Here is a 24,187-nt window from a genome sequence, read left to right as displayed (position 1 = left end):
AAACAACTGTATAAGCATATGATATATTAAAATTCAATACAATTCAATATCATTTTGAAAGTTACGAATAAGACATTGGTAAAGGGAAAAGCATCGGCTGTTGTTCCAAAGCCGGACTGTTGTTCTGCAAAGCACAGACTGTAGTCAAAAATGGCAATAAATGTGAAGGAAAATGAAGGTCATATATCCGAGGTGGTTTCCGCATTTCTGAATGTTTTCTGATATCATGAATAGTCACACAGAATGTCGGATGAACTTATTATTGACACTTAACCATTTACATGTAGATACCCAAAATATGTTGCTGTGAACAGCGGACGAAATGGCAAATTGGACCCATCTACTAAACCGACTCGCTCTCCACAATAGTGTCGCTTGTTCTATGAACATTTCTACATGGGCCAGACTGTTATTCAAACATGATTTCCATCCAAACTGTTCATGTATCATATGAAATAAGTTTGCCTTTTACCAGCAGGAAATAGAAATTTACAGACCGCTATACCAAAAAACACATACGTTTTGTTTTCAAAGATCTAGTAGCTTAAAGTCGCAGAAAACGTCTTTTCTGTTTAAGTAGTTAAATGGAATGTAAAACACTGGAAATCAAGGTACAATATGTAATTACACGTCTATGAAAATGACATAGCAAACATAATTGTATAGGTGCTTATCACGTGTATATCAATGTATAAGTCGAAGATCGATTATAGGCCAATACTAATATATATATTAGTCTAGAATCAATCTTTGACTTAAAGTATAGAAGGTACTATCCATATATATATATAGTAAATGCAAGATTCAGAGTTGTGCACAAACATTTCATACATCATGCGCTCATATACATATTTACTCTTCACCCAAGCATTATAAAGGCCCAATATCAGATCTCTGGGCCTCTTGGTTACAGGATGTTGTTTGATTACATCACACCAGAACATAGAGTACTTCAATCATAACAGTTAAGTCTAGAATCTTGTACACTGAATTTTATTCATGATCTGAATAATGGTGATAGGACACAACAAAAACAACATCTGCCATGATTTTATTGATCTACAAACACAAACAACATTTTCTGACATTAAATGAGTGAATATTTACATTATTATTCAACTGAATACCACCAAATGATGAAGATTTACAATCGCTTTATATGAAAATGAAGAAAAAAAGGATGTGATGTCTTAGGACTTGTCTAGAGATGCAGTTCTTTTTCACTTTTAATAACAAAGGAATTTGTTACTCAAAAGATACACAGATTAAGAAACATCCCATGAAATATTTAACTACAACATTGATTTAACACAAAGGCCGACATCAACAACAAATCTAATTATCCTGCTGATCAGCTGACAAAGAATTGTCACAATAACAAAAGCTGTGTGGATTCCAGCCTGTAGTTGTAGAATTCTAGATGGCACTCAATAGCGTCCCCCGTACGAGCTGTATTGTCCTCCTGAAACAAAACACAACATCTATAAAGGACACTAAACTTCATAGTAATATAGGGGTTCATATAGGAAACAACAAAAACCTGGATTATCTGACTTTCATACCTAGTGATTTCCAAATACCCACACAGTGAGTTTCCTATACCTACACAAACAGTGAGTTTCCCAAACCTACATACACAAACAGTGAGTTTCCCATACCTACATACACAAACAGTGAGTTTCCCATACCTACACACACAGTGAGTTTCCCATACCTACACACACAGTGAGTTTCCCTACCTACACAAACAGTGAGTTTCCCATACATACACAAACAGTGAGTTTCCCATACCTACACACGCAGTGAGTTTCCCATACCTACACAAACAGTGAGTTTCCAATACCTACACAAACAGTGAGTTTCCCATACATACACACACAGTGAGTTTCCCATACCTACACAAAAAGGGAGTTTCTCATACCTATACAAACAGTGAGTTTCCCATACCTACACAAACAGTGAGTTTCCCATACCTATACAAACACTGAGTTTCCCATACCTATACAAACACTGAGTTTCCCATACCTTCACACGCAGTGAGTTTCCATTACTACACACACAGGGAGTTTCCATACCTACACAAACAGTGAGTTTCCCATACCTACACACACAAACAGTGAGTTTCCCATACCTACACACACAGTGAGTTTCCCATACATACACAAACAGTGAGTTTCCTATACCAACACATACAGTGAGTTTCCCATACCTACACCCATAGTGAGTTTCCCTTACCTACACAAAAAGGGAGTGTCCCATACCTACACAAAAAGGGAGTGTCCCATACCTACACAAAAAGGGAGTGTCCCATACCTACACAAAAAGGGAGTTTCCCATACCTACACCCATAGTGAGTTTCCCTTACCTACACAAACAGTGAGTTCCCCATACCTACACAAACAGTGAGTTTCCCTTACCTACACAAACAGTGAGTTTCCCATACCTACACAAACAGTGAGTTTCCCATACCTACACAAAAAGGGAGTTTCCCATACCTACACAAACAGTGAGTTTCCCATACCTACACAAACAGTGAGTTTCCCATACCTACACAAACAGTGAGTTTCCCATACCTACACAAAAAGGGAGTTTCCCATACCTACACAAACAGTGAGTTTCCCATACATACACACAGTGAGTTTCCCATATCTATACAAACAGGGAGTTTCACATTCCTACACAAACAGTGAGTTTCCCATACCTACACACACAGTGAGTTTCCCATACCTACACAAACAGTGAGTTTCCCATACATACACACACAGTGAGTTTCCCATACCTACACAAAAAGGGAGTTTCTCATACCTATACAAACAGTGAGTTTCCCATACCTACACAAACAGTGAGTTTCCCATACCTATACAAACACTGAGTTTCCCATACCTATACAAACACTGAGTTTCCCATACCTTCACACGCAGTGAGTTTCCATTACTACACACACAGGGAGTTTCCATACCTACACAAACAGTGAGTTTCCCATACCTACACACACAAACAGTGAGTTTCCCATACCTACACACACAGTGAGTTTCCCATACATACACAAACAGTGAGTTTCCTATACCAACACATACAGTGAGTTTCCCATACCTACACCCATAGTGAGTTTCCCTTACCTACACAAAAAGGGAGTGTCCCATACCTACACAAAAAGGGAGTGTCCCATACCTACACAAAAAGGGAGTGTCCCATACCTACACAAAAAGGGAGTGTCCCATACCTACACAAAAAGGGAGTGTCCCATACCTACACCCATAGTGAGTTTCCCTTACCTACACAAACAGTGAGTTCCCCATACCTACACAAACAGTGAGTTTCCCTTACCTACACAAACAGTGAGTTTCCCATACCTACACAAACAGTGAGTTTCCCATACCTACACAAAAAGGGAGTTTCCCATACCTACACAAACAGTGAGTTTCCCATACCTACACAAACAGTGAGTTTCCCATACCTACACAAACAGTGAGTTTCCCATACCTACACAAAAAGGGAGTTTCCCATACCTACACAAACAGTGAGTTTCCCATACATACACACAGTGAGTTTCCCATATCTATACAAACAGGGAGTTTCACATTCCTACACAAACAGTGAGTTTCCCATACCTACACACACAGTGAGTTTCCCATACATACACAAACAGTGAGTTTCCTATACCAACACACACAGTGAGTTTCCCTTACCTACACAAAAAGGGAGTGTCCCATACCTACACAAACAGTGAGTTTCCCATACCTACACAAACAGTGAGTTCCCCATACCTACACAAACAGTGAGTTTCCCTTACCTACACAAACAGTGAGTTTCCCATACCTACACAAACAGTGAGTTTCCCATACCTACACAAAAAGGGAGTTTCCCATACCTACACAAACAGTGAGTTTCCCATACCTACACAAACAGTGAGTTTCCCATACCTACACAAACAGTGAGTTTCCTATACCAACACACACAGTGAATTTCCCATACCTACACAAAAAGGGAGTGTCCCATACCTACACAAAAAGGGAGTGTCCCATACCTACACAATCAGTGAGTTTCCCTTACCTACACAAACAGTGAGTTCCCCATACCTACAAAACAGTGAGTTTCCCATACCTACACAAAAAGGGAGTTTCCCATACCTACACAAACAGTGAGTTTCCCATACCTACACAAACAGTGAGTTCCCCATACCTACACAAACAGTGAGTTTCCCATACCTACACAAACAGTGAGTTTCCCATACCTACACAAACAGTGAGTTTCCCATACCTACACAAAAAGGGAGTTTCCCATACCTACACAAACAGTGAGTTTCCCATACCTACACAAACAGTGAGTTTCCCATACCTACACAAAAAGGGAGTTTCCCATACCTACACAAACAGTGAGTTTCCCATACCTACACAAACAGTGAGTTTCCCATACATACACAAACAGTGAGTTCCCCATACCTACAAAACAGTGAGTTTCCCATACCTACACAAAAAGGGAGTTTCCCATACCTACACAAACAGTGAGTTTCCCATACCTACACAAACAGTGAGTTCCCCATACCTACACAAACAGTGAGTTTCCCATACCTACACAAACAGTGAGTTTCCCATACCTACACAAACAGTGAGTTTCCCATACCTACACAAAAAGGGAGTTTCCCATACCTACACAAACAGTGAGTTTCCCATACCTACACAAACAGTGAGTTTCCCATACCTACACAAAAAGGGAGTTTCCCATACCTACACAAACAGTGAGTTTCCCATACCTACACAAACAGTGAGTTTCCCATACATACACACAGTGAGTTTCCCATACCTACACAAACAGTGAGTTTCCCATACCTACACAAAAAGGGAGTTTCCCATACCTACACAAACAGTGAGTTTCCCATACCTACACAAACAGTGAGTTTCCCATACCTACACAAACAGTGAGTTTCCCATACCTACACAAACAGTGAGTTTCCCATACATACACACAGTGAGTTTCCCATATCTATACAAACAGGGAGTTTCACATTCCTACACAAACAGTGAGTTTCCCATACCTACACAAACAGTGAGTTTCCCATACCTACACAAACAGTGAGTTTCCCATACCTACACACATAGTAAGTTGCCCATACCTACACAAACAGTGAGTTTCCCATACTTACACAAACAGTGAGTTTCCCATACCTACATACACAAACAGTGAATTTCCCTAACCTCCATGTCCACCACCATAGTTTTTGCCAGTATAACGACCCTAATCTCAATATCCACAAACATAGTTTTTGCCAGTATTACGACCCTTACCTCCATATCCACCACCATAGTTTTTGCCAGTATTACGACCCTTACCTCCATATCCACCATCATAGTTTTTGCCAGTATTACGACCCTTACCTCCATATCCACCATCATAGTTTTTGCCAGTATTACGACTCTAACCTCCATATCCACCACCATAGTTTTTGCCAGTATTACGACCCTTACCTCCATATCCTCCACCCTAGTTTTTGCCAGTATTACGACCCTTACCTCCATATCCACCACCATAGTTTTTGCCAGTATTACGACCTTACCTCCATCCTAGTTTTTGCCAGTATAACGACCCTTACCTCCAGTTCCACCACCATAGTTTTTGTCAGTATTACGACCCTTACCTCCATATCCACCACCATAGTTTTTGCCAGTATTACGCCCCATGTCATTTCTATTTTGCTGATTTCCCCCCTGAGTCCACACTCCAAGTCCTTGCTGTTGCCCCCTGTTTCCCTGGTTATCTATAAAACAGATCCAGCGGCAAGTTGAGGAACAGTCTGATCTCAGGATACAATATTCAAAAGCTGGATACTTGGCTTATTCTTGAGCTTTGTTAATCAATATCATAATAATATTAACAGGGCAGAATGTCTATTTCCACAAATAACTCCTTTCTGGTAATAAAAAATCATAACAATGTCAGCCAACTTTACTTTACTAAGAAATCAGATGGAAATACACCACCACAAATAAGAACAGTGTTAGAATATCACACTTGCTACATCTTAAATGTTGAAGTAACGATGAAAAACACATCACTATTTGGTAGGATTAAACACATAAAAGATTAAAATCTTTAAAGCTCAAGCTTTCACTGATTAATTGAACAATTAGATATACTTAAAATCTTTAAGATTCTTTATTTCTAACTTGTTTCATATCAAAGATGTCAATCTGTCAAAATTGTTTATAATAAGTCCACTTTCGGGACATATGGTATATAAACTGCCTGTTGATAATCTCCCAAAAAGTTCAACAACCCCATACCTATAACTACATATTGTTTAAGGATAAATGTAAAACAATCTGACAGGTTAAAAGTAACACACGTGAAATATAATTGCTACAGAGATATACATTTTTATAAATGCTTACTCCTGCCACCTGATCCCCAGTTTCTGTCCGATGGTACATTCCAGTTATCTCGTCTCCTCTTTGGAGTATCTTCAAATCCCTCGTACTGGCTATAGCCGTAGCCACCACTGCCTCCCCATCTATCTCCACCGGGCTGCATCTTGGCACTACAAGTACATGTATACATATGGAATGGAAATACCAAGACAAGGCCAACACCAAAACTGTAAGCCAATGGCTGACTCCTACTTCTGATACACTTGTATAAGGCAATGGTGAGGAGCATAAAGCTCAGATACCTATTACTTTATATATATTTATCAGAAATTGACTGTGCAGACTAAATGAATCCTTGAAAATCAAATAAGTTACCTTTTAAGCTAGTAAAATCATAGAATTATTCATAACATGAGATCCCCGAAGGAATCCCATACACTGCATGATCTATATCAGTCAAATGAAAGACTGATCTTTTCTCTTTTTTTCCTTCTTTCACTCTTCTTTTAAAACTTTTAATAACTTGAAATAGTACAAAAGAGCAGGAACAACCTGCAATAGTAAAAAAATCCAAGATGGCCACCTGTCAGCCATGTTGTTTTCGGATCAGTCCCAAAATACAATATGCACAACTAGGGACCAAGGGAAACTTACCTATGAAATTGAAACTTTCTGAGAAATAGTGATAACAAACTTCAATTATCAAAATCCAAGATAGCTGTTTGTCGGCCATGTTGTTTTCAGATTGGTCCCAAAATGTAATTTGCATAACTACAGACCAAGGGGAACTTGCATATGAAATAGGAGGAAGATCCCTTTCGCAGTTTATGAGAAATTGTGATAAACTTCAATTATCAAATTCCAGGATGGCAGCTTGTCAGCCATGTTGTTTTCCAATCAGTCTCTTAATGGTATATGCAAAACTAGTGACTAAGGGAAACATATATATCAAATTTCAGGAAAATGTTTCCATTACTTTTTGAGAAATCCAATATGGGTGCCTGTCAGCCATGTTTTCTGATCGGTCCCAAAATGCAATATGCATAACAAGGAACCAATGGGAACCTACATACATAATTTGTGAAAGATCAAAAGACTTTTTGAGAAATAGCCTATTCACTCACATGTATCTTAACTCTTGATGTAGTTAAATGTACATATGTATCACTCATAAACTTACAAGAGGCCCAATGGGTCTGTATCACTCACCTGGCTCAACAGCAATTTTTAAGGTTGATTTAGGTGATTTCTGCAGATACTTAGCTAATTACCATTTTATTCAAATATCAGAATAGACTAGGTTTATTTCAATAAATGTTCTAGTACTTCATTCCAGCATACTATAGGCATAAAATCAGGTCTCGGAATCTCTTGGCTATCGATAAATCAATGCTTAAAGATTTAAACCTACTGGACCCCTGTGACCTTTAATGTAAGTCAAGGTTATTCATTTGGACAAACTTGCTTACCCTGATGAAAAGGTTTCACAACACTTTACAATATCTGTTACTTTTTTTTCCAGGTATGTGAGAAAAATAAACAAACATTGGCCTGTTCCATGGACAGGGATATCTCAACCCGCTTGTAAGAGTTTGGCCAGACAGCACTCAACAAGCTTCATGTTGGCCAGCCAAACTCTTACACTCAGTTTGAGATATCCCTGTCCCCAGAACAGGCCTATGTAAGATTCTAATTATTCTTAGATACTGTTATCAAAGTTCAAACTGAGAGTATACCATATGATGGAATTGAAAGGATTTACAACATTGTTGGCTGCAGTATACAATCAATGGGCATACCTCTTCTTGTTTTTCATCTCTATTATGGCAGATTGTAAGAAATCCAGCATGTTATCATCCTCCATATCCCCACGACCACCTCTAAAAATACAAAATCATAATTTTCAATGTTTTTATTATTTGACAATATTTTCCTTATTGATGTCAAAGTAAATTCATTTTTTCCTTTTGAAAGCTTGGACAACAAGAGGCCCAATGGGCCTGTATCGCTCACCTGGCTATACAGCAAATTTGCAGTTGATTGAAGTTATTTCTACAGATACTATGCCGATAACCAATTTATTCAAATATCAGAGTAAGCTAGATTTATTCATGTCAATAAATATTCTAGTCCTTCATTCCAGCATACTATTGGCAGAATATCAGGTCTTGGTGACTCTTGGCTATGGCAAGATTTAAAAATATTTCAACCCTGTGACCTTGAATGTAGGTCAATGTCATTCAGTTGAACAAACTTGGTAGCCCTTCACCCCAGCATGCCACAGGCCTAATATCAGGCCCTGGGCCTCTTGGTTATTGAGAGGAAGTCTTTTGAAGATTATAGCCTATTTGACCCATGTGACATTGAATGAAAGTCAAGGTAATTTATTTGAACAAACTTGGTAGCCCTTCACCCCAGCATGCTACAGGCCTAATATCAAGTCCCTGGGCATCTTGGTTATTGAGGAGAAGACGTTTGAAGATTATAGCCTTTTTGAACCATGCGACCTTGAATGAAGGTCAAGGTCATTTATTTGAACAACTTGGTAGCCCTTCACCCCAGCATGCTACAGGCCTAATATCAAGTCCCTTGGCATCTTGGTTATTGAGAAGAAGTTGTTTGAAGATTATAGCCTTTTTGACCCATGTGACCCTGAATGAAGGTCAAGGTCATTTATTTGAACAAACTTGGTAGCCCTTCACCCCAGCATGCTACAGGCCTAATATCAGGTCCCTTGGCCTCTTAGTTATCAAGAAGAAGTTGTTTGAAGATTATAGCCTATTTGATCCATGTGACCTTGAATGAAGGTCAAGGTCATTTATTTGAACAAACTTAGTAGCCCTTCACCCCAGCATGCTACAGGCCTAATATCAAGTTCCTGGATCTCTTGGTTATTGAGAAGAAGTTGTTTGAAGATTATAGCCTTTTTGACCCATGTGACCTTGAATGAAGGTCAGGGTCATTTATTTGAACAAACTTGGTAGCCCTTCACCCCAGTATGCTACAGGCCTAATATCAGGTCCCTTGGCCTCTTAGTTATCAAGAAGAAGTCGTTTGAAGATTATAGCCTATTTGATCCATATGACCTTGAATGAAGGTCAAGGTCATTTATTTGAACAAACTTGGTAGCCCTTCACCCAAGCATGCTACAGGCCTAATATCAGGTCCCTGGGCCTCTTAGTTATGAAGAAGAAGTTGTTTGAAGATTATAGCCTATTTGATCCATGTGACCTTGAATGAAGGTCAAGGTCATTTATTTGAACAAACTTGGTAGCCCTTAACCCTAGCATGCTACAGGCCTAATATCAGGTCCCTGGGCCTCTTGGTTATTGAGAAGAAGTCATTTGAAGATTATAGCCTTTTTGATCCATGTGACCTTGAATGAAGGTCAAGGTCATTTATTTGAACAAACTTGGTAGCCCTTCACCCCAGCATGCTACAGGCCTAATATCAGGTCCCTGGGCCTCTTAGTTATCAAGAAGAAGTCGTTTGAAGATTACAGCCTATTTGATCCATGTGACCTTGAATGAAAGTCAAGGTCATTTATTTTAACAAACTTGGTAGCCCTTAACCCAAGCATGCCACAGGCCTAATATCAGGTCCCTGGGCCTCTTGGTTATTGAGAAGAAGTCATTTGAAGATTAAAGCTTTTTTAAACCCATGTGACCTTGAATGAAGGTCAAGGTCATTTATTTGAACAAACTTGGTAGCCCTTAACCCAAGCATGCCACAGGCCTAATATCAGGTCCATGGGCCTCTTCGTTATTGAGAAGAAGTCGTTTGAAGATTATAGCTTTTTTAACCCATGTGACCTTGAATGAAGGTCAAGGTCATTTATTTGAACAAACTTGGTAGCCCTTCACCCCAGCATGCTACAGGTCCAATATCAAGTCCCTAGGCCTTTTGGTTATTGAGAAGAAGTTGTTTAAATGAAAAGTTGACGCCGGACGGCCGGCCGGCCGGCCGGATGGCCGGACAGACGGACGGACGACGGACGCCGCACCATGGCATAAGCTCACTTGCCCTTCGGGCAGGTGAGCTAAAAAGTATACACTTCAAGCATCCCCCCCCCCCCCCCCCCCTCCCCCCCCCAATGCATGTACTAGTTTGCACACATATATTAGAGGTGTTCACCTTGTAAAATAACATTTACATTCTCTAGACCTGAACATATAAACATATATAGAAAAGCCAAGAGTATCAAGAGGCATACAAGTACTACCTTCAGTACTGTGATATTAACCAGAAGAATTAAACTCTGAAAACCATCATTACAGTTTATAAACTAACCACATACTTACCCATAACTGTCCTGCTGAAAAATGCAACAGAAAAGATCAGATTTTTTCCTTTAAAATAATCTGTATATAGAAACAACAGAAGCTAGCAAGCTGATGTAGTGAAGTCTTCAGCAGAACAATATCTATAATACATGTACATCACAATTAAAGATATCATTTAAAAAAATAGATATTAGGACTAGAAACCAGGTAATGATTCGCAACATAAATCTGTACATGACTTAATATAGTATGAGAAATATCATTTCACTGTCATATAATACTTGAGTAAAAGATTTACAAACTTTACCATTTCTTGGAATTTCCCCTGACGATCATACCCTTGGTGACCCCAATCTGAAAATATAAATGAATGTTCAACCACCAATGCAAGACAAATAAAACTTTAGAATTGAGCAGTTCGAGTCTTCCTGTGTTGAAGACTTGTCGCTAGGTTTTCCTTACAAAATTATTTGAGTAAAATCAATTTTGTAATACAAAGTTTAGATTTAATTTTCATTTTACAATTTACTTCCATGACATCAATACAGATAAATTCAGAACTTGCTGAAGCACAGCAGAAACAGATATCTTCCCATTCATATCAGATGTGGAGGATTTCTAGTCCAGACAAAACATGCCAGGGACAACAACCACAACAATAAATGGACTGAAAAGCTGGGGAAGGGAGATAATCCCAAATATTTATCCCTACGAATATAATGTCTTACTATATTATGAATCTTATGATCTAGATCAATTTAATAAACATTGCATATAACTGTTGCCATCTGGAGTCTCATAATAAATTGTATATTTAAACACCTTGGTTTCCAAAACTTCGGTTCCTGAAATCTTGTTTTCCATAACTTTGGTTTCCATAACCCCGGTTTCCATAGCCTTGGTTACCACCAAATGACCCCTGCTTTCCATAGTTCCCGGCAGTATTAGGTCTAGGCTTATTGGCACTTCCTTTTGCATTCTTATTGCCAAATCCGTCATAGTTCATCTGCCTGGAATTTCCCTGCATATTCCCTCCCGCCCATGCACCTCCTCCCTGTGACCATCCTCTACCCATATTGCCTCCAATCAGGGGACGAGGTCCCAGCATTCCCGGCCCCTGGTTCCATAGTCGCTTTTTGTCTTTGGCAGGTGTCTGGACAGCCTTTTTCCTTTTTAGGGGCTTGTTCTTGTGAAGCTCTTTAGCTGAAAAAAAATATGGATTTATCACCAATTCAAAACATATTTAATATTTTGTATATATATATATATATATATATATCAGATAGGTATGCCCACAATTGGACAGATTTTTTTTCAGAATGATACTCAATTTTTCCATCTTTATACAGTGTGATACTACAACTTACCATAGTGAATGTCAATTAAACACTTTTATTGTTTACAATTAAAGTCTTATGTCTATTTTGGTGCACAACTGTTATTTTAATCATAAAATTTCTAACCTTTTTCCACATCTGCAGGATCAGATGATTCTGCACGACTAATCACAACCTTGTTATCAGTCCCAAGTTCGATTTCCTTGACTGTTTTCATGCAATCATCTGCCTCCTTGCCATTTCTAAACTCCAGCACTGCCCAACTGCAATTGCATTAAAAAACTATGTTATATTTCAAGTTCATGGCCAACTTTACCATTTACTATAGCAAATAATGATTTTTATGGAATTACCAACTCATTTTGATACAAGTTACTTTGGATTTTTATATTAGATATTACATCACATTATTCAGAAAAGTCCCATAATGATTAAATTCAAATGATATGGCAGGAATAGCTTCAATATTGAAATTTGTACTAATATTTCACTTGTCTGCAGATTACGGGGTCCTGTCTGGTTAAAAGAAGTCACCCATTTAGACGACACCTACAGATATTCTCTTATCTCCTTTATAGGGTCCCTTAAGTTATATTTCAGCATTTTGAGAAAAATCTACTGAGTTGCATCACGATTCTAAAAGTACAGAGACTCACATATATCTATCTATTGCCTTAATGATAATTATTGCACCTGTTGGTCCTTCTTTTCAAATAAACGATGAAAATTATGAAATATAAACTGTCAATGGATGATGAAGTGTGCACTGTAAACATATAGGTTAGATTATCATCCGATACTCAAGTCTGAGAATGATCTAGAACACTTAATTTAACAAGAGATCGATAGGGATCTTGATGCCCACCATCGAATGTCCATTATTGGATCTCCATCTGTTAAGACTGATTTTTCTCCACTTTTCTCTCCTTGTTTTTAATCATTTGAAAACAAGAGGAACCGACATAATAAATCTGAGAGAGCTCCATCACGAACTCCCTGAGAAATAGGGTTAACAAACTTCAACTAATACGAGAATAAACAAACTGAAATTAAGGACATATCTCAGTAAGAACTCAATATGAAACATGCAAAAATTATACGGACCAAGGAGAAAGATCCATGAAGAACTTTCTGAGAAATAGCAATAACAAACTTCAACTGTCAAAATTGAAAACGGTTGTTTGTGGGCCATCTTGTTTTCCGATCAGTCTCAAAATGGAATACAAGGTAAACAGGGTCCAAGGGGAACCTATATTTCTACACATATGAAGTCTGAGAAATATCAATAAAAATTTGTTTAAAAATAGAAATAACAAAAATCATTGAAAGACGACTGGAATCTGGACAAAAAGCAATTTTAAAAGCCCACCATCTGATGGCGGGCTAATAAACATAATAAATTAACTACTTGTTCAATAAGTATATGTATCATCATTGACAGCATGTGTTACAATGTATTTACTTGACAGTCCGTCCACCAAGTTTGGAGGAATACTTACCCAAGTTTGTTGCCCTCTGAGTCTACAGGAATATGAGCTTTGGTACAATCAGGCACTAAGGCCCGTAAGAACTCCTCTGAGGTAGCATTTGTTATGTCGTTTACATACAAAGTTTTATCTTTAGCCTGATCTGAAATTGACAAACTATCCATATAGACATATTGCTTCTAACCAGAGTAACCATAGTTACTGTGGCTGGAGAGGTGTTGCCTTGACAATATGACCAGTTGTCTTATTTTGTCACATTTTTTTTTGATTGGCTGGTTCATGACCAGATAATCATAAGGATAAACAAAAACTAATATATTTGAGAACATGGTCCTCATATAGGGATTGAGAAGTTTGACTTCATTTTATAGGATCAAAACAGATAAAAAATATCTGCAAACAATTAACTTTCATATTTTTTTAAGATATGGGGAATTTATAATACAACCAAGATGATGATCATCATCATCATGACATACAAGCAAATGTAAACCTCTGTGGTATACAAGTTTGCTGTGATTTGCTGGTCATAGTGAAATCAAATGCATACATGTATGCATTTAGACAAATTCAACATTCAAAGCTCAATTTTTTCATATGCTATATACATGCATTGCCAGAATATATATATATAATGTATTATGAACATCACTGAAACTGATGTCAATATCTAAATCACAAACTTAAGTGCAATGGATGTTAAAATATCAAGATACAGAGTATCAAGTCTGCTCTTTTCATTACATTCAAATGAAGTTTTAATATCTAGAGTGAACAATACAATTATTTATATAAAACCATGGTATCAGAATGTGTACAGCTCATGAACACATCACTGATGCTACCTGTCACTCGGTGAACAAATGCCACACAGCATTTACTTATTATACTGGAAATTCACATCACCAGCAAGAGGATTGTTGGGTATTCGTTGATGCATTTAAGTTGTGAGGGAAAAGACCAGCTTCTAGTTTGACAGACCTCTCCTTTATACCAAACACACTTTGCAGTTCAAAGTTCCATATTTGACCTTTTGATGCATCCAAAGAGGCTGACCAAACTCCTCTAGACTGTGTGGCCAGAGGCTAACCTCCAGTCACTTGTCATCTTCAGGTCACACAAACTGACTACTCATACTTCTAATTCCAGATATATCCCCTTAAACTGTTTATTTGTGCATGTCATCCTTTTTCAGTGTCCTCCTCTTCTGTGGCAGTTTGCTGTAGATATTCCTTCACAAAGCCTAACATGGATAGGTAACTTATAGCGGAAAGTTTGTTTTCTAGAAATGTGTACTTAAACCTAACTTTGTTCTGATGTAAATTGTGTACTCTGTATTGCAGTATATTTTTTCTGTATATTGAGCATTTTGTTTTGGTAAAAACAGAAAAATGTTTATTTTTACTATAATTACATGCATGTCCTGTGTATATGTACAAGAATTTGCTTGACTAAAAAAATTGAATGATACTAATCAGGTTCCACCTGATAAGCAATATTGCCAAACATTTTCGTGTAAATAAAGAAAAATTCTCCAAGTTATATAAAACTTTTTTTTCAGAAAAAAACCCATTATTGAATGAAGAAGTTAGTAGTAGCATACTGTATCTAATACTTTTATATCAGATCATAAATTGTGTAATAATTTTGCAGTATCAAAATAAAAATGATTTTGACTTTCATCTGAATTTCTTTTGTCATTACATTGCATGATAAAGTGGTGTGTCTAATTTACATTCTAAATGTGTCAATTAAGGATTAACAGCAAGTCTGGGTGAGTAGTGATTGTGTGTTAACTGAAAAATCTGGGACTGTTGTATGATGTACCAAATAAAGTACACTTAATAAGTACATACTTAGCAAGCTTCTTCGTATTCCATAAAGCTCAGCATCTGTTCAACCAAAGAAAAAAAAATTATCTAGAGCACATAAATAAAGAAATAATAAACAAGAAACACAACAGCCTTAATGGTCACCTAAATTCTGTATCATACAGAGATTTTTTTAACCTGGCAAACAAAACCATTACTCAAAATGTTAAATACAACACATAAAACCACATAAAATAATATCTAGCATACAGATTTAAGCCTTGAGAGCATTTGCTTCAAGCATGTTGGGGTCTAAAACAAGAAAACTAACAAGATGCCCATGGGCCTTAATGGTCAACTGAGATTTGAAATATTTCATTTAATTTAAATTGACCCTTTTTGGCCCCACCCATCAGTCCAAGGGGTCAGTCAGGGCCAACATTTGTATACCATTAAGTTGTCATCCCATGCTGATAATGTTAACCAAGTTAGAATGAATTCCAATAGAAATCAAACAAATGATAGTCAAAAATGTGATTTCCCAACATAAAATAGAGTAAAGTTTACCCCTTCCCCGGTGGCAAACGTGAGACCTCAGGGTCATGAAATTTACAATTTTGGTAAAGCACCTTAAGACCCTTCCATCTATGAAGAGTATTTCAATTTGATTCTATCTTATTTGGGTATTGAGAAGAAGATTTTTGAAATTTCAGTCAATTTTACCCTTTTTGGCCCTACCCATCAGCCCCTGGGGGTCAGTCAGGGCCAACATATAATTCACAATTTTGGTTGACCTTTAGTCATAGAAGCTTCCTGCCAAATTTCATTGACTTTTGTTTTGGAGAAGTCGGAAATGTATTTTTTACGGATGGACGGCGCAAGGCGACGGACAAATGGCAATTAGAACAGGTCACTTGAGACTTTGTCAGGTGACCTAAAAATGTCTCTGTATAGGTTTACTGTTTTGACACAGGGTGGGATCACACTTTACCTACAGCTGTCAAGTACAAAAATCTTTCTAATTGCCACCCAGTAATATATGTGGCCATTTCAAAATTTACATTAGCTATTTTTACTTACAATGCAGCATTTTGTAAACTTCACCTACCCAACTCATTCCTTATTGAGTCTGGTGCAGTTATTTCAATATCAGGATCAAAGTCTACCAGGTCTGCTAGAATGTTGATGATAGACAGAGCCTTGAAATCTTTTTTTGCAGTATAGGTGAGTTTTATTTTTCTGCAAACCAAGGAAATATGTAATTGATTTAATACATTAAAAGAAACATTGACAATGATTAGATTTAAAATTAGTGATATGTTATTATAAAGTTCATGAAAACCAGTACAAAACACTTGATCAAAATCTGTGTCAAAACCTTATTTGTGCATGATCCATATCAAGATTAATTTATAAACTCAAAAATTCAGTGCCAAGCACATAAACAAGAGGCACAGAGGGCCTGTATTGCTCACCTGGTTTATTTGAGCAAACATCAAAATAATGTTTATGTTCTATGGATCTCAAAAGCTTTAAAGATATAACCCAGAAACAATGTCAAGATTCAACATGATTGTATTTAAAGAAACTATAAGTCCCTTGGGGTGGGAAAAGACCCAAGGCCTATTTTTACATTAGGATTGTATTCATCTCTTGATGCCCAGCAACTTCAGCAAAGCTATTTATGGTCATGGGATGGGATCTAGATGGTTTCAAAGATATAACAAAGGAACTAAGTCTTCAAGGGCGGGAAAATACCTCAGACCCCAGGGAGTAGAGGTGGGGGAGTGTCAACCCATTAGTTGTCCTGGGGATGTTACCACTGAAATATCAATGTCATACATTACTTAGTTCCAGAGAAGAAGTCAACAATATCAATATTGCCATGTGGACCCATTTTGGGACTGCCCATTAGACCCTTCGGGGGTTAGCCCCACCAATTATACAATTTTGAATCCCTATCCCATAAAGACGCTACACAATCATATATGAGCGATGTACATAACTCTGTTTCTGAGAAGTCGTTTACGGTAAACCTCTGGTTAGTTCGAACAAAATCAAATAAATATTTATGAACCTGTTCGAATTATTCAAAATTATGCTTCAGAAATTAATCGCGAGTTCGAACTATCCGAGCCTATATCAGTGAAAATCTTGGCAGAGACACAAACACATTGTAAATCTGATACGTAACAACGGCGGTCTGAACAATGGCACTTTTATAAATAAGTAAAATGATAGTATTTTAATTTAATTCAATGTTAATCGATCGTTAAACGTTCTTCGTTTCGCGATAATTATGATGATTATTGTGCGAAGCCGCTCGGGCAATGCGTAGCTATAGGCCCCAAAACAGTACAGTACACATTTCATTTGTGACACAAAAGTTTAACATTTGTACAGTATAATCTCCGCATGGTTATATTTTTTATCTCAATCAGAAACTATCGCTATATTATTGTAATAAATGGTCTCTTTAATATATCGAAAGCATAGTCTACATAACCTGTTGCGTTTACGAAAGCACTACTGTAAAAATAGGCGATATATGCTGATAAAATTAGGTCAGAACATGTCTGCTTTTAAATATGGCCAGTCTGACTGTGGTATTATCTACCAAACATATTTGATAGCTGCAAAATTATCCATCACTAATTGGGACACCTGTGGACTGTTTTGACTGGATATGAATGCTGATCACGTCACTCAGCACGACCGGGCAGCCGGTCCTTTCAACTTTACCGCAAGCGACACCTCGCGTGGCCTGCCTACCTAGCATGAGGTTGCAGGTTTTCAGGTAATACCTTGATTGGCAATAATTAAGAGATGTCCAGTCACAATTAAATAATCATAATGCTAAGTTAACACTAGTTATATTTGAAAATGCACGGATGATTTCTTAGTTTGCCATACAGCGCGAATACAAATATTGCATGTTATTTATACATTGTCAGGGCCTAAATTTGCAATCAGCCGTCACGTGCGTGGTGTATTTTGCAATGTAAAAAAACTGAATTAACGCTAAAATATGTGGCATATATTAAATCAGACGCATTCTAATGATCAAGCATACAATGTAATAACCTAAATGTGCCTGTTGATCAAATTTAAGTCTTGGGCATTTTTTCTGGGCTGGTCGTCGGGGCCGGGTCGTAGCGAGCTTTCAATGGAGTTTGCCGAAAGAAATCTTACTTTACCTTCTTCATTTGACAACTTCGAACTATGCGAAATTTTGTCAGTTATAAAACAACCAGAGTTCGAACTATTACTAGCTAAAAAATATTGTTTTTCTAGAAAAATGGGAGATATCCATTGCTTAGTTTCAGAGGAGAAGTTGTTTATAACAATTTAGCCAAACTGGCCCCTTTTGGCCCCGCCCCTCAGCCCCAAGGTGGTCAGCCCCGTCATTTGTACAATTTTGAATCCTTACCCCAAGGGGGTGCTACCAGGCAAATATGAGCAATATCCATTGCTTGGTTTCAGAGGAGAAGTCGTTTATATCAATCAAGCCAAACGGGCCCTTTTTGGCCACGCCCCTAAGACCCCCAGGGGGTCAGCCCCACCATTTGTACAATTTTGAATTCCTACCCCAAGTAGGTGCTACCAGGCAAATATGAGAGATATCCATTGCTTAGTTTAAGAGAAGTCGTTTATATCAATATAGCCCAATTGACCACATTTGGCCCCGCCCCTCAGCCCCCCGGGGGAATCAGCCCAATTATTTGTACAATTTTGAATGCCCACCACATAGTGATGCTACCAGACAAATATGAGCGATATCCATAGCTCGGTTTCAGAGAAGAAGTCGTTTATATCAATATAGCCCGATTGACCTCATTTGGCACCGCCCCAGAGGTCCCCAGGGGGTCAGCTCCATCATTTGTACAATTTTGAATCCCCACCCCAAAGTGATGCTACCAGGCAAATATGAGCGATATCCATCGCTTAGTTTCAGAGCAGAAGTCGTTTATATCAATTCTGTAAAACTGACCCCTTCTGGCCCCGCCCCTCAGACCCCAGGGGGTCAGCCCCGTCATTTGTACAATTTCAAATTCCTACCCCAAGGTGATGCTACCAGTAAAATATGAGAGATATCCATTGTTTGGTTCCAGAGAAGAAGTCAATTATATGAATATAGCCAGATTGACCACATTTGGCCCCGCCCCTCAGGCCCCTGGGGGGTCAGTCCCATCATTTGTACAATTTTGAATCCCAACCCCATAGTGATGCTACCAGGCAAATATGAGTGACAGGCATTGCTCGGTTTCAGAGAAGAAGTCGTTTATATCAATATAGCCAATGTGTGTTCAAACTATTCGCGTGTTCAAACTAATCAGAGGTTTACCGTACATATCTTTAGCAAAATTGACCCCTTTTAGACCCACCCCTCAGCCCCCTGGGGATCAGCTGGTCCATTTATAGTTTTTGAATCCCAACCCCTTCGGGACGCTAGGGATGTGAAACCCAGAGGCCATAAAATTTACAATTTTGATAATGCACCTTAAGAACTTTTCATCCATGAAGAGTATTTCATTCTGCCATATCTTGGTCTTGAGAAGAAGGTTTTTTGAAATATCAATCAATTTGACCCCTTTTGACCCCGCCCTCAGGCCCCTCAGGAGCCTTTATCCAAGGAAGGTTTCTACAAAATTTCATCAAAAATAGTTCTGGCGTTTTTGGGAATTTGAAGTTGAATATGTGAAAATGTTAAATAACAACAGACGACGATGGACAAAGCTGGATTGGAAAAGGTCACCAAGCTTTGCTCAGGTGTTCTAAAAACAGTTGTATAAACTATGAAAATGTAAGTATTGAATATACTGCACACATAAAATACAGTTTAATAAACTGTGAAATGTTAGTTTTAAATTCAAAGAGCCTGGAGAAAATTTGCTTTTACATCTATTAAAGGGCAAAATCTTTCCTATCATTGTTTCCAGACATGCCGCATTCCCCTGCTAACTTTGAACTTCTATTTGATAGGCTGATTATGGTCCCGATCTAGGTAATTCCCTAACCTGAATAATGTTTCATATCTTCAGGCTGATAGGTCTAGACATAACAGACAAAACAACCAAACCTAATTATTTCTACTTCTATAGATTAACAAATTTGTACACCTAGCAGAATGTATGATTCATGTCAACAGATACCATATACATGTAATTTTCATATTTAAGACCATTGTAGATTAAACTTTATTTTCAAACACACCAACACAGATCCATACAAGTCTAGGTTTAGAAGGGATGCACACAGCAAGTCTGTAATCCTGCTGATAAACTGGTTACATGTGGTGTACCCTGAATATCTTGTCTGTACCCTTGAAATTTCAATTGGAGAAGTACACTTTACCTCAGGTAGGCAAAAATTATTGGCACACTGATATCATATACATACCCAATCCTGAATTTCCTGTTTTCCTCGGTTTGACTGCTTTGTGTGCTCTCAGTGTTGTACTCGAAGACAAAGCTATCAGATTTGCTGAGAACAGTCAGGAAGTCCTTCATCTTGGCATCTTTCATTTTAAATTTATTGATGATCACTTCACCTTGAACAGCTTTAAAAAAAAAATTAACATGATAGACAGATGTTCCCAGACAAACTGACTGAAATACCAGGCAAACTATGATAATCAAATACCGGACAAACTAAAATTAGGCAATTCATACCAATAAAAAAGATATTATTATAAATAAATATTGCAAAGAGGTTGTCCAGAAGTCTGAAGACCTCTGCTGAGTGGTCAGAATATACTTGTTCACATGTATTTTTTTTAATATATATAATCAAGAACAAGTTGAGTAATAGTGTCATTGACTTTGACCTTTTTCTAAATCACTTTAAACAAATTAACTACCAGTACCTCTAACTAAAGGTGGTCTTTGTGATTTATCAACAACAGTTTGCTTTTTCTTCTTCTTTTTAGCCATCTCATCGGAAGATTCCTTCTCTTCTGCTTTGGAATCCTCTTCAGCTTTCTTCTCAGTTGAATCATCCATGTTCTCATCTTGTTTGGTTTCTTCTTTATCTCCAACAACAGCATCATCCTTTACCAATTCAGAAAGTTCATTAATTGTTGCATCAATGTCTTGACTGATATCTTCACTTGTGTCCATATTTTCTGTTGTTTCAGCCATCTTTAGTAAGTGAAGCCTTAAATGAAATAAAAACACAACATCTACATTTTTTTACAAACAAGCCCAGAATTATATGTCTTGCCTGTCCAGCATTGTCAATGCAGCAAGTTTTTTTTAGCAAACTCCAAAATTAATTTAATTTTCCAAAAGCAGCCAAAAAATCTCCAATTAATAGTATGGAAACAAACTGCATATATTATAGATCTATATGTATAAATATATATTATTAGTGCTCAGCATATAAGAAGTGGGACGACTGGTTCGCCTGTTGTCAGTATAATGTGACCGGGTGGGGTGTCCTGCTGGGTGTCTTCGGCAGTATGCCTCAGTGAGGTAGCACTATAAATCGGAAAAAATTCCGGCCTATCACAAGGAGACTTGACACCAACATATATACTGCAGCCTCCCAAAACACACATACGCACTCATCACACGCATGCATGTCGCACGCACGGGAGGCCGTCCTTAAATGACTGTTAATAGGACGTTAAACAAAATAAGCCAAACCAAGTCAGAAGATATACATGTGTTTCTGCTAACCCTACCGACCCTACTGTTTAGTTTCGTGTCTACTTAGATTTTTTAGCCATTTCAAGGAAGGACAATGTCAAGATTCCTTGTCCAATATAACCTTAATACAACCTGTTGATGTTTTTTAAAAGGAACACATTATATGACTTTACACCGAACTCAGCTATTTGCAGTTATACATCAAATTTACATTTCATTGTTTTGGTTTTGTTAAGTTACTCTTATGTTCCGCTCTATGTTATGATGCAATATATGATCAATAGTTTGCTGTATTGCCAGTTTCCTTACACAGTTTACCTTATAGAGTAACATGAATGCGTGAGTACGCGGTGTTTGGTATCAGATAGCAATGTTAAGTATTGTAATATATTATGCAACACTCCTCGATTTTGAAAGCGGTTAGCTAGGTAATTTATAAGGGTGCGGGGGTGAAAGGGAAGTTGTCGGCCGGTGCAGCCGCGGCGGGGGAGCGGGTGATCATGCCCGATGCATTTCCATTTTAATGTTTGCTATCATGTTTGGATCCATCAAATCATTAATGCTAACATTTTATCGAAGACACTTAGAAGATTGGAATAATTTGTACACAGTCCATGAAATATGGCTCAAAACATTACCTGAAAGCTACTTCTCACACGTGACAATGGCGGTGCAATATAATTTTAGAAACATTTCCGGTACGAAGAAAATATCCGGATCATTTAACGTTTTTTTAATAACATATATGTTAGCATCGTTTTTTTTCTCTCTCTCTCTCCTTTTTCGTTGGGAATATATATAGAACTCTTTTCACTATGAACTGCTATCTGGATTTATAAAAGATAGATATTATTGCGCCACCTTGTGAGCAAATTTTAGGACAGGGGGATAACTTAAGATAAGAGCTGCGTGGTGTTGCAGTCGGCATTGTCTCAGTGGTAATATTCGTATTGTTGCTTATTCATTATTGATACATTTTATGAATTATTCTTTGTCTTGACAAGATTATTGACCATATGAGTTGCTGAACTACTTAAATATATCGCAAATTACAGCCACATTGTAAGTCTCGGCATGTATTACTGAGGATATCAATGTTACAGCTTCAATACTGCAGGTCCTACTGAAGAAGAAAAAAATACCTACTTCAGTATATATATCAAGACAATGTAGGTATTGCTGGCTATTTTTAATATAAGACTGGACGGAACCTCCTAAAGACTAGATATGCCCCTGTGGTCGACCACTGTTAAAATGTCAATATCAATATTGTATGTATTGCAAATAATTTCCTACTGTTTATTTTCAGAAGTGCCACTGATTCTTCGGTTTTAAAAATGTCAACCCCAGTAGAGGACACAGCTACAGAACCTGCAAATGTTGAGAGTGAGCATGAAGGAGCTGAACAACTAGGAGAAGAGTTGGATGAGGAAGCTGATGAGGAGCACACTGAAGAAATGGAAGATGGTGATGAGGAACATGGAGGAGAAATGGAAGATGAAGAGGGAGTAGAAATGTTTATGACAGATAACTGGGATGTTGTAGATGAAGCCTCAGGATCTGAACATGATGGTGATGATGGGGGAGAGATTGATCATGACCTACAGATCGATGACAGTGATATACCTACTGGTCCTAAGTACGATGCACATGAAGGTGACATGGAAGACGACTTGGAAGCTAGTTATGATGAAGAATTTAATGAGGAGGAGGGAATGGGAGAATCTGCTGAAGGTGACCAGAAAAAAGATCCAACATTAACTGATGGTAAATATTTATTTAAAGTTGAAGGTTTTCTGTACTGTATTTATGAGGCAATCTTGCATGTGTGTTCTTGAAACTCAATGGAATTACAAGTGTATAATGTGTTTATCCTACAATATTGAATAATGAATAACCTCATGCCTAGTAGTAGTGTAGTAGGACTGCGCCTATACTGCACACCTATACCCAGGTTCTGTTTGGGGTTCCGTGTAGTAATAAGTAACGCACATTTAACATTCAATATTTTATTACAGTGAGAAAGAGACGACAAGATACAATAATAAATGAGTACACAGCTAGCTAGCCCCTAGCACACCACACCGGCTATCGAGGGGACTTACATACACCCTACATGTATACGTATAACGTTACAGGTATAAATGAGACACACACATATATATATAGGTCAGCCAGCATGGCTACGCCAGGACAGTACAGGACATACATTATAAGACAACACCCACCTTACACACAGACCAGTCAATAGGAG

General features: G+C 37.8%; 2 protein-coding genes across 4 annotated transcripts in view; one reads left to right on the top strand and one right to left on the bottom strand.

The window, feature by feature from the left end:
- Positions 1 to 977: 977 nt before the first annotated feature.
- Positions 978 to 22,697, bottom strand: LOC117325168. 3 transcript variants are annotated; one of them, XM_033881159.1, is made up of 14 exons: positions 22,572 to 22,697; positions 21,150 to 21,439; positions 20,684 to 20,843; positions 16,392 to 16,522; positions 15,329 to 15,364; positions 13,485 to 13,614; positions 12,112 to 12,248; positions 11,471 to 11,851; positions 10,956 to 11,002; positions 10,667 to 10,680; positions 8,165 to 8,245; positions 6,390 to 6,535; positions 5,636 to 5,755; positions 978 to 1,462 (listed from the first exon to the last, which is right to left on the bottom strand). In XM_033881159.1, exons 2-14 carry the CDS (start codon positions 21,421 to 21,423, stop codon positions 1,428 to 1,430), a joined length of 1,692 nt encoding a protein of 563 aa, XP_033737050.1. In that variant the 5' UTR covers positions 21,424 to 21,439; positions 22,572 to 22,697; the 3' UTR covers positions 978 to 1,427. The 3 variants fall into 3 exon arrangements, with proteins under 3 accessions (XP_033737050.1, XP_033737059.1, XP_033737068.1); XM_033881168.1 differs by having other exon boundaries at positions 10,667 to 10,677; XM_033881177.1 differs by lacking the exon at positions 5,636 to 5,755.
- The window catches only part of LOC117325160, a 19,962-nt gene continuing 18,434 nt past the window's right edge, over positions 22,660 to 24,187 (top strand). Inside the window, exons 1-2 of the mRNA XM_033881147.1 lie at positions 22,660 to 22,871; positions 23,243 to 23,700. Of these exons, the coding sequence (XP_033737038.1) occupies positions 23,271 to 23,700 (430 nt within the window). The 5' untranslated portion in view covers positions 22,660 to 22,871; positions 23,243 to 23,270. The remainder of the gene's footprint in view (positions 22,872 to 23,242; positions 23,701 to 24,187) is intronic.

The sequence above is a fragment of the Pecten maximus genome, chromosome 1, assembly GCF_902652985.1.
Source record: "Pecten maximus chromosome 1, xPecMax1.1, whole genome shotgun sequence".
Lineage (NCBI taxonomy): Eukaryota > Metazoa > Mollusca > Bivalvia > Pectinida > Pectinidae > Pecten > Pecten maximus.
Note: the sequence above shows the minus strand (reverse complement) of the source record. Positions and strands in the feature narration are given on the sequence as shown.

What these genes read in the sequence shown, in the direction of transcription:
- LOC117325168 (XM_033881159.1), bottom strand. Translation starts at nt 21,423, where the DNA reads ATGGCTGAAACAACAGAAAATATGGACACAAGTGAAGATATCAGTCAA. An exon ending in AATACGAAGAAGCTTGCTAA is followed by an intron (nt 13,615 to 15,328) that starts GTATGTACTTAT and finishes TGTCAATTTCAG; the next exon opens with ATCAGGCTAAAGATAAAACT. An exon ending in CCGAAGTTTTGGAAACCAAG is followed by an intron (nt 11,003 to 11,470) that starts GTGTTTAAATAT and finishes TTATATTTTCAG; the next exon opens with ATTGGGGTCACCAAGGGTAT.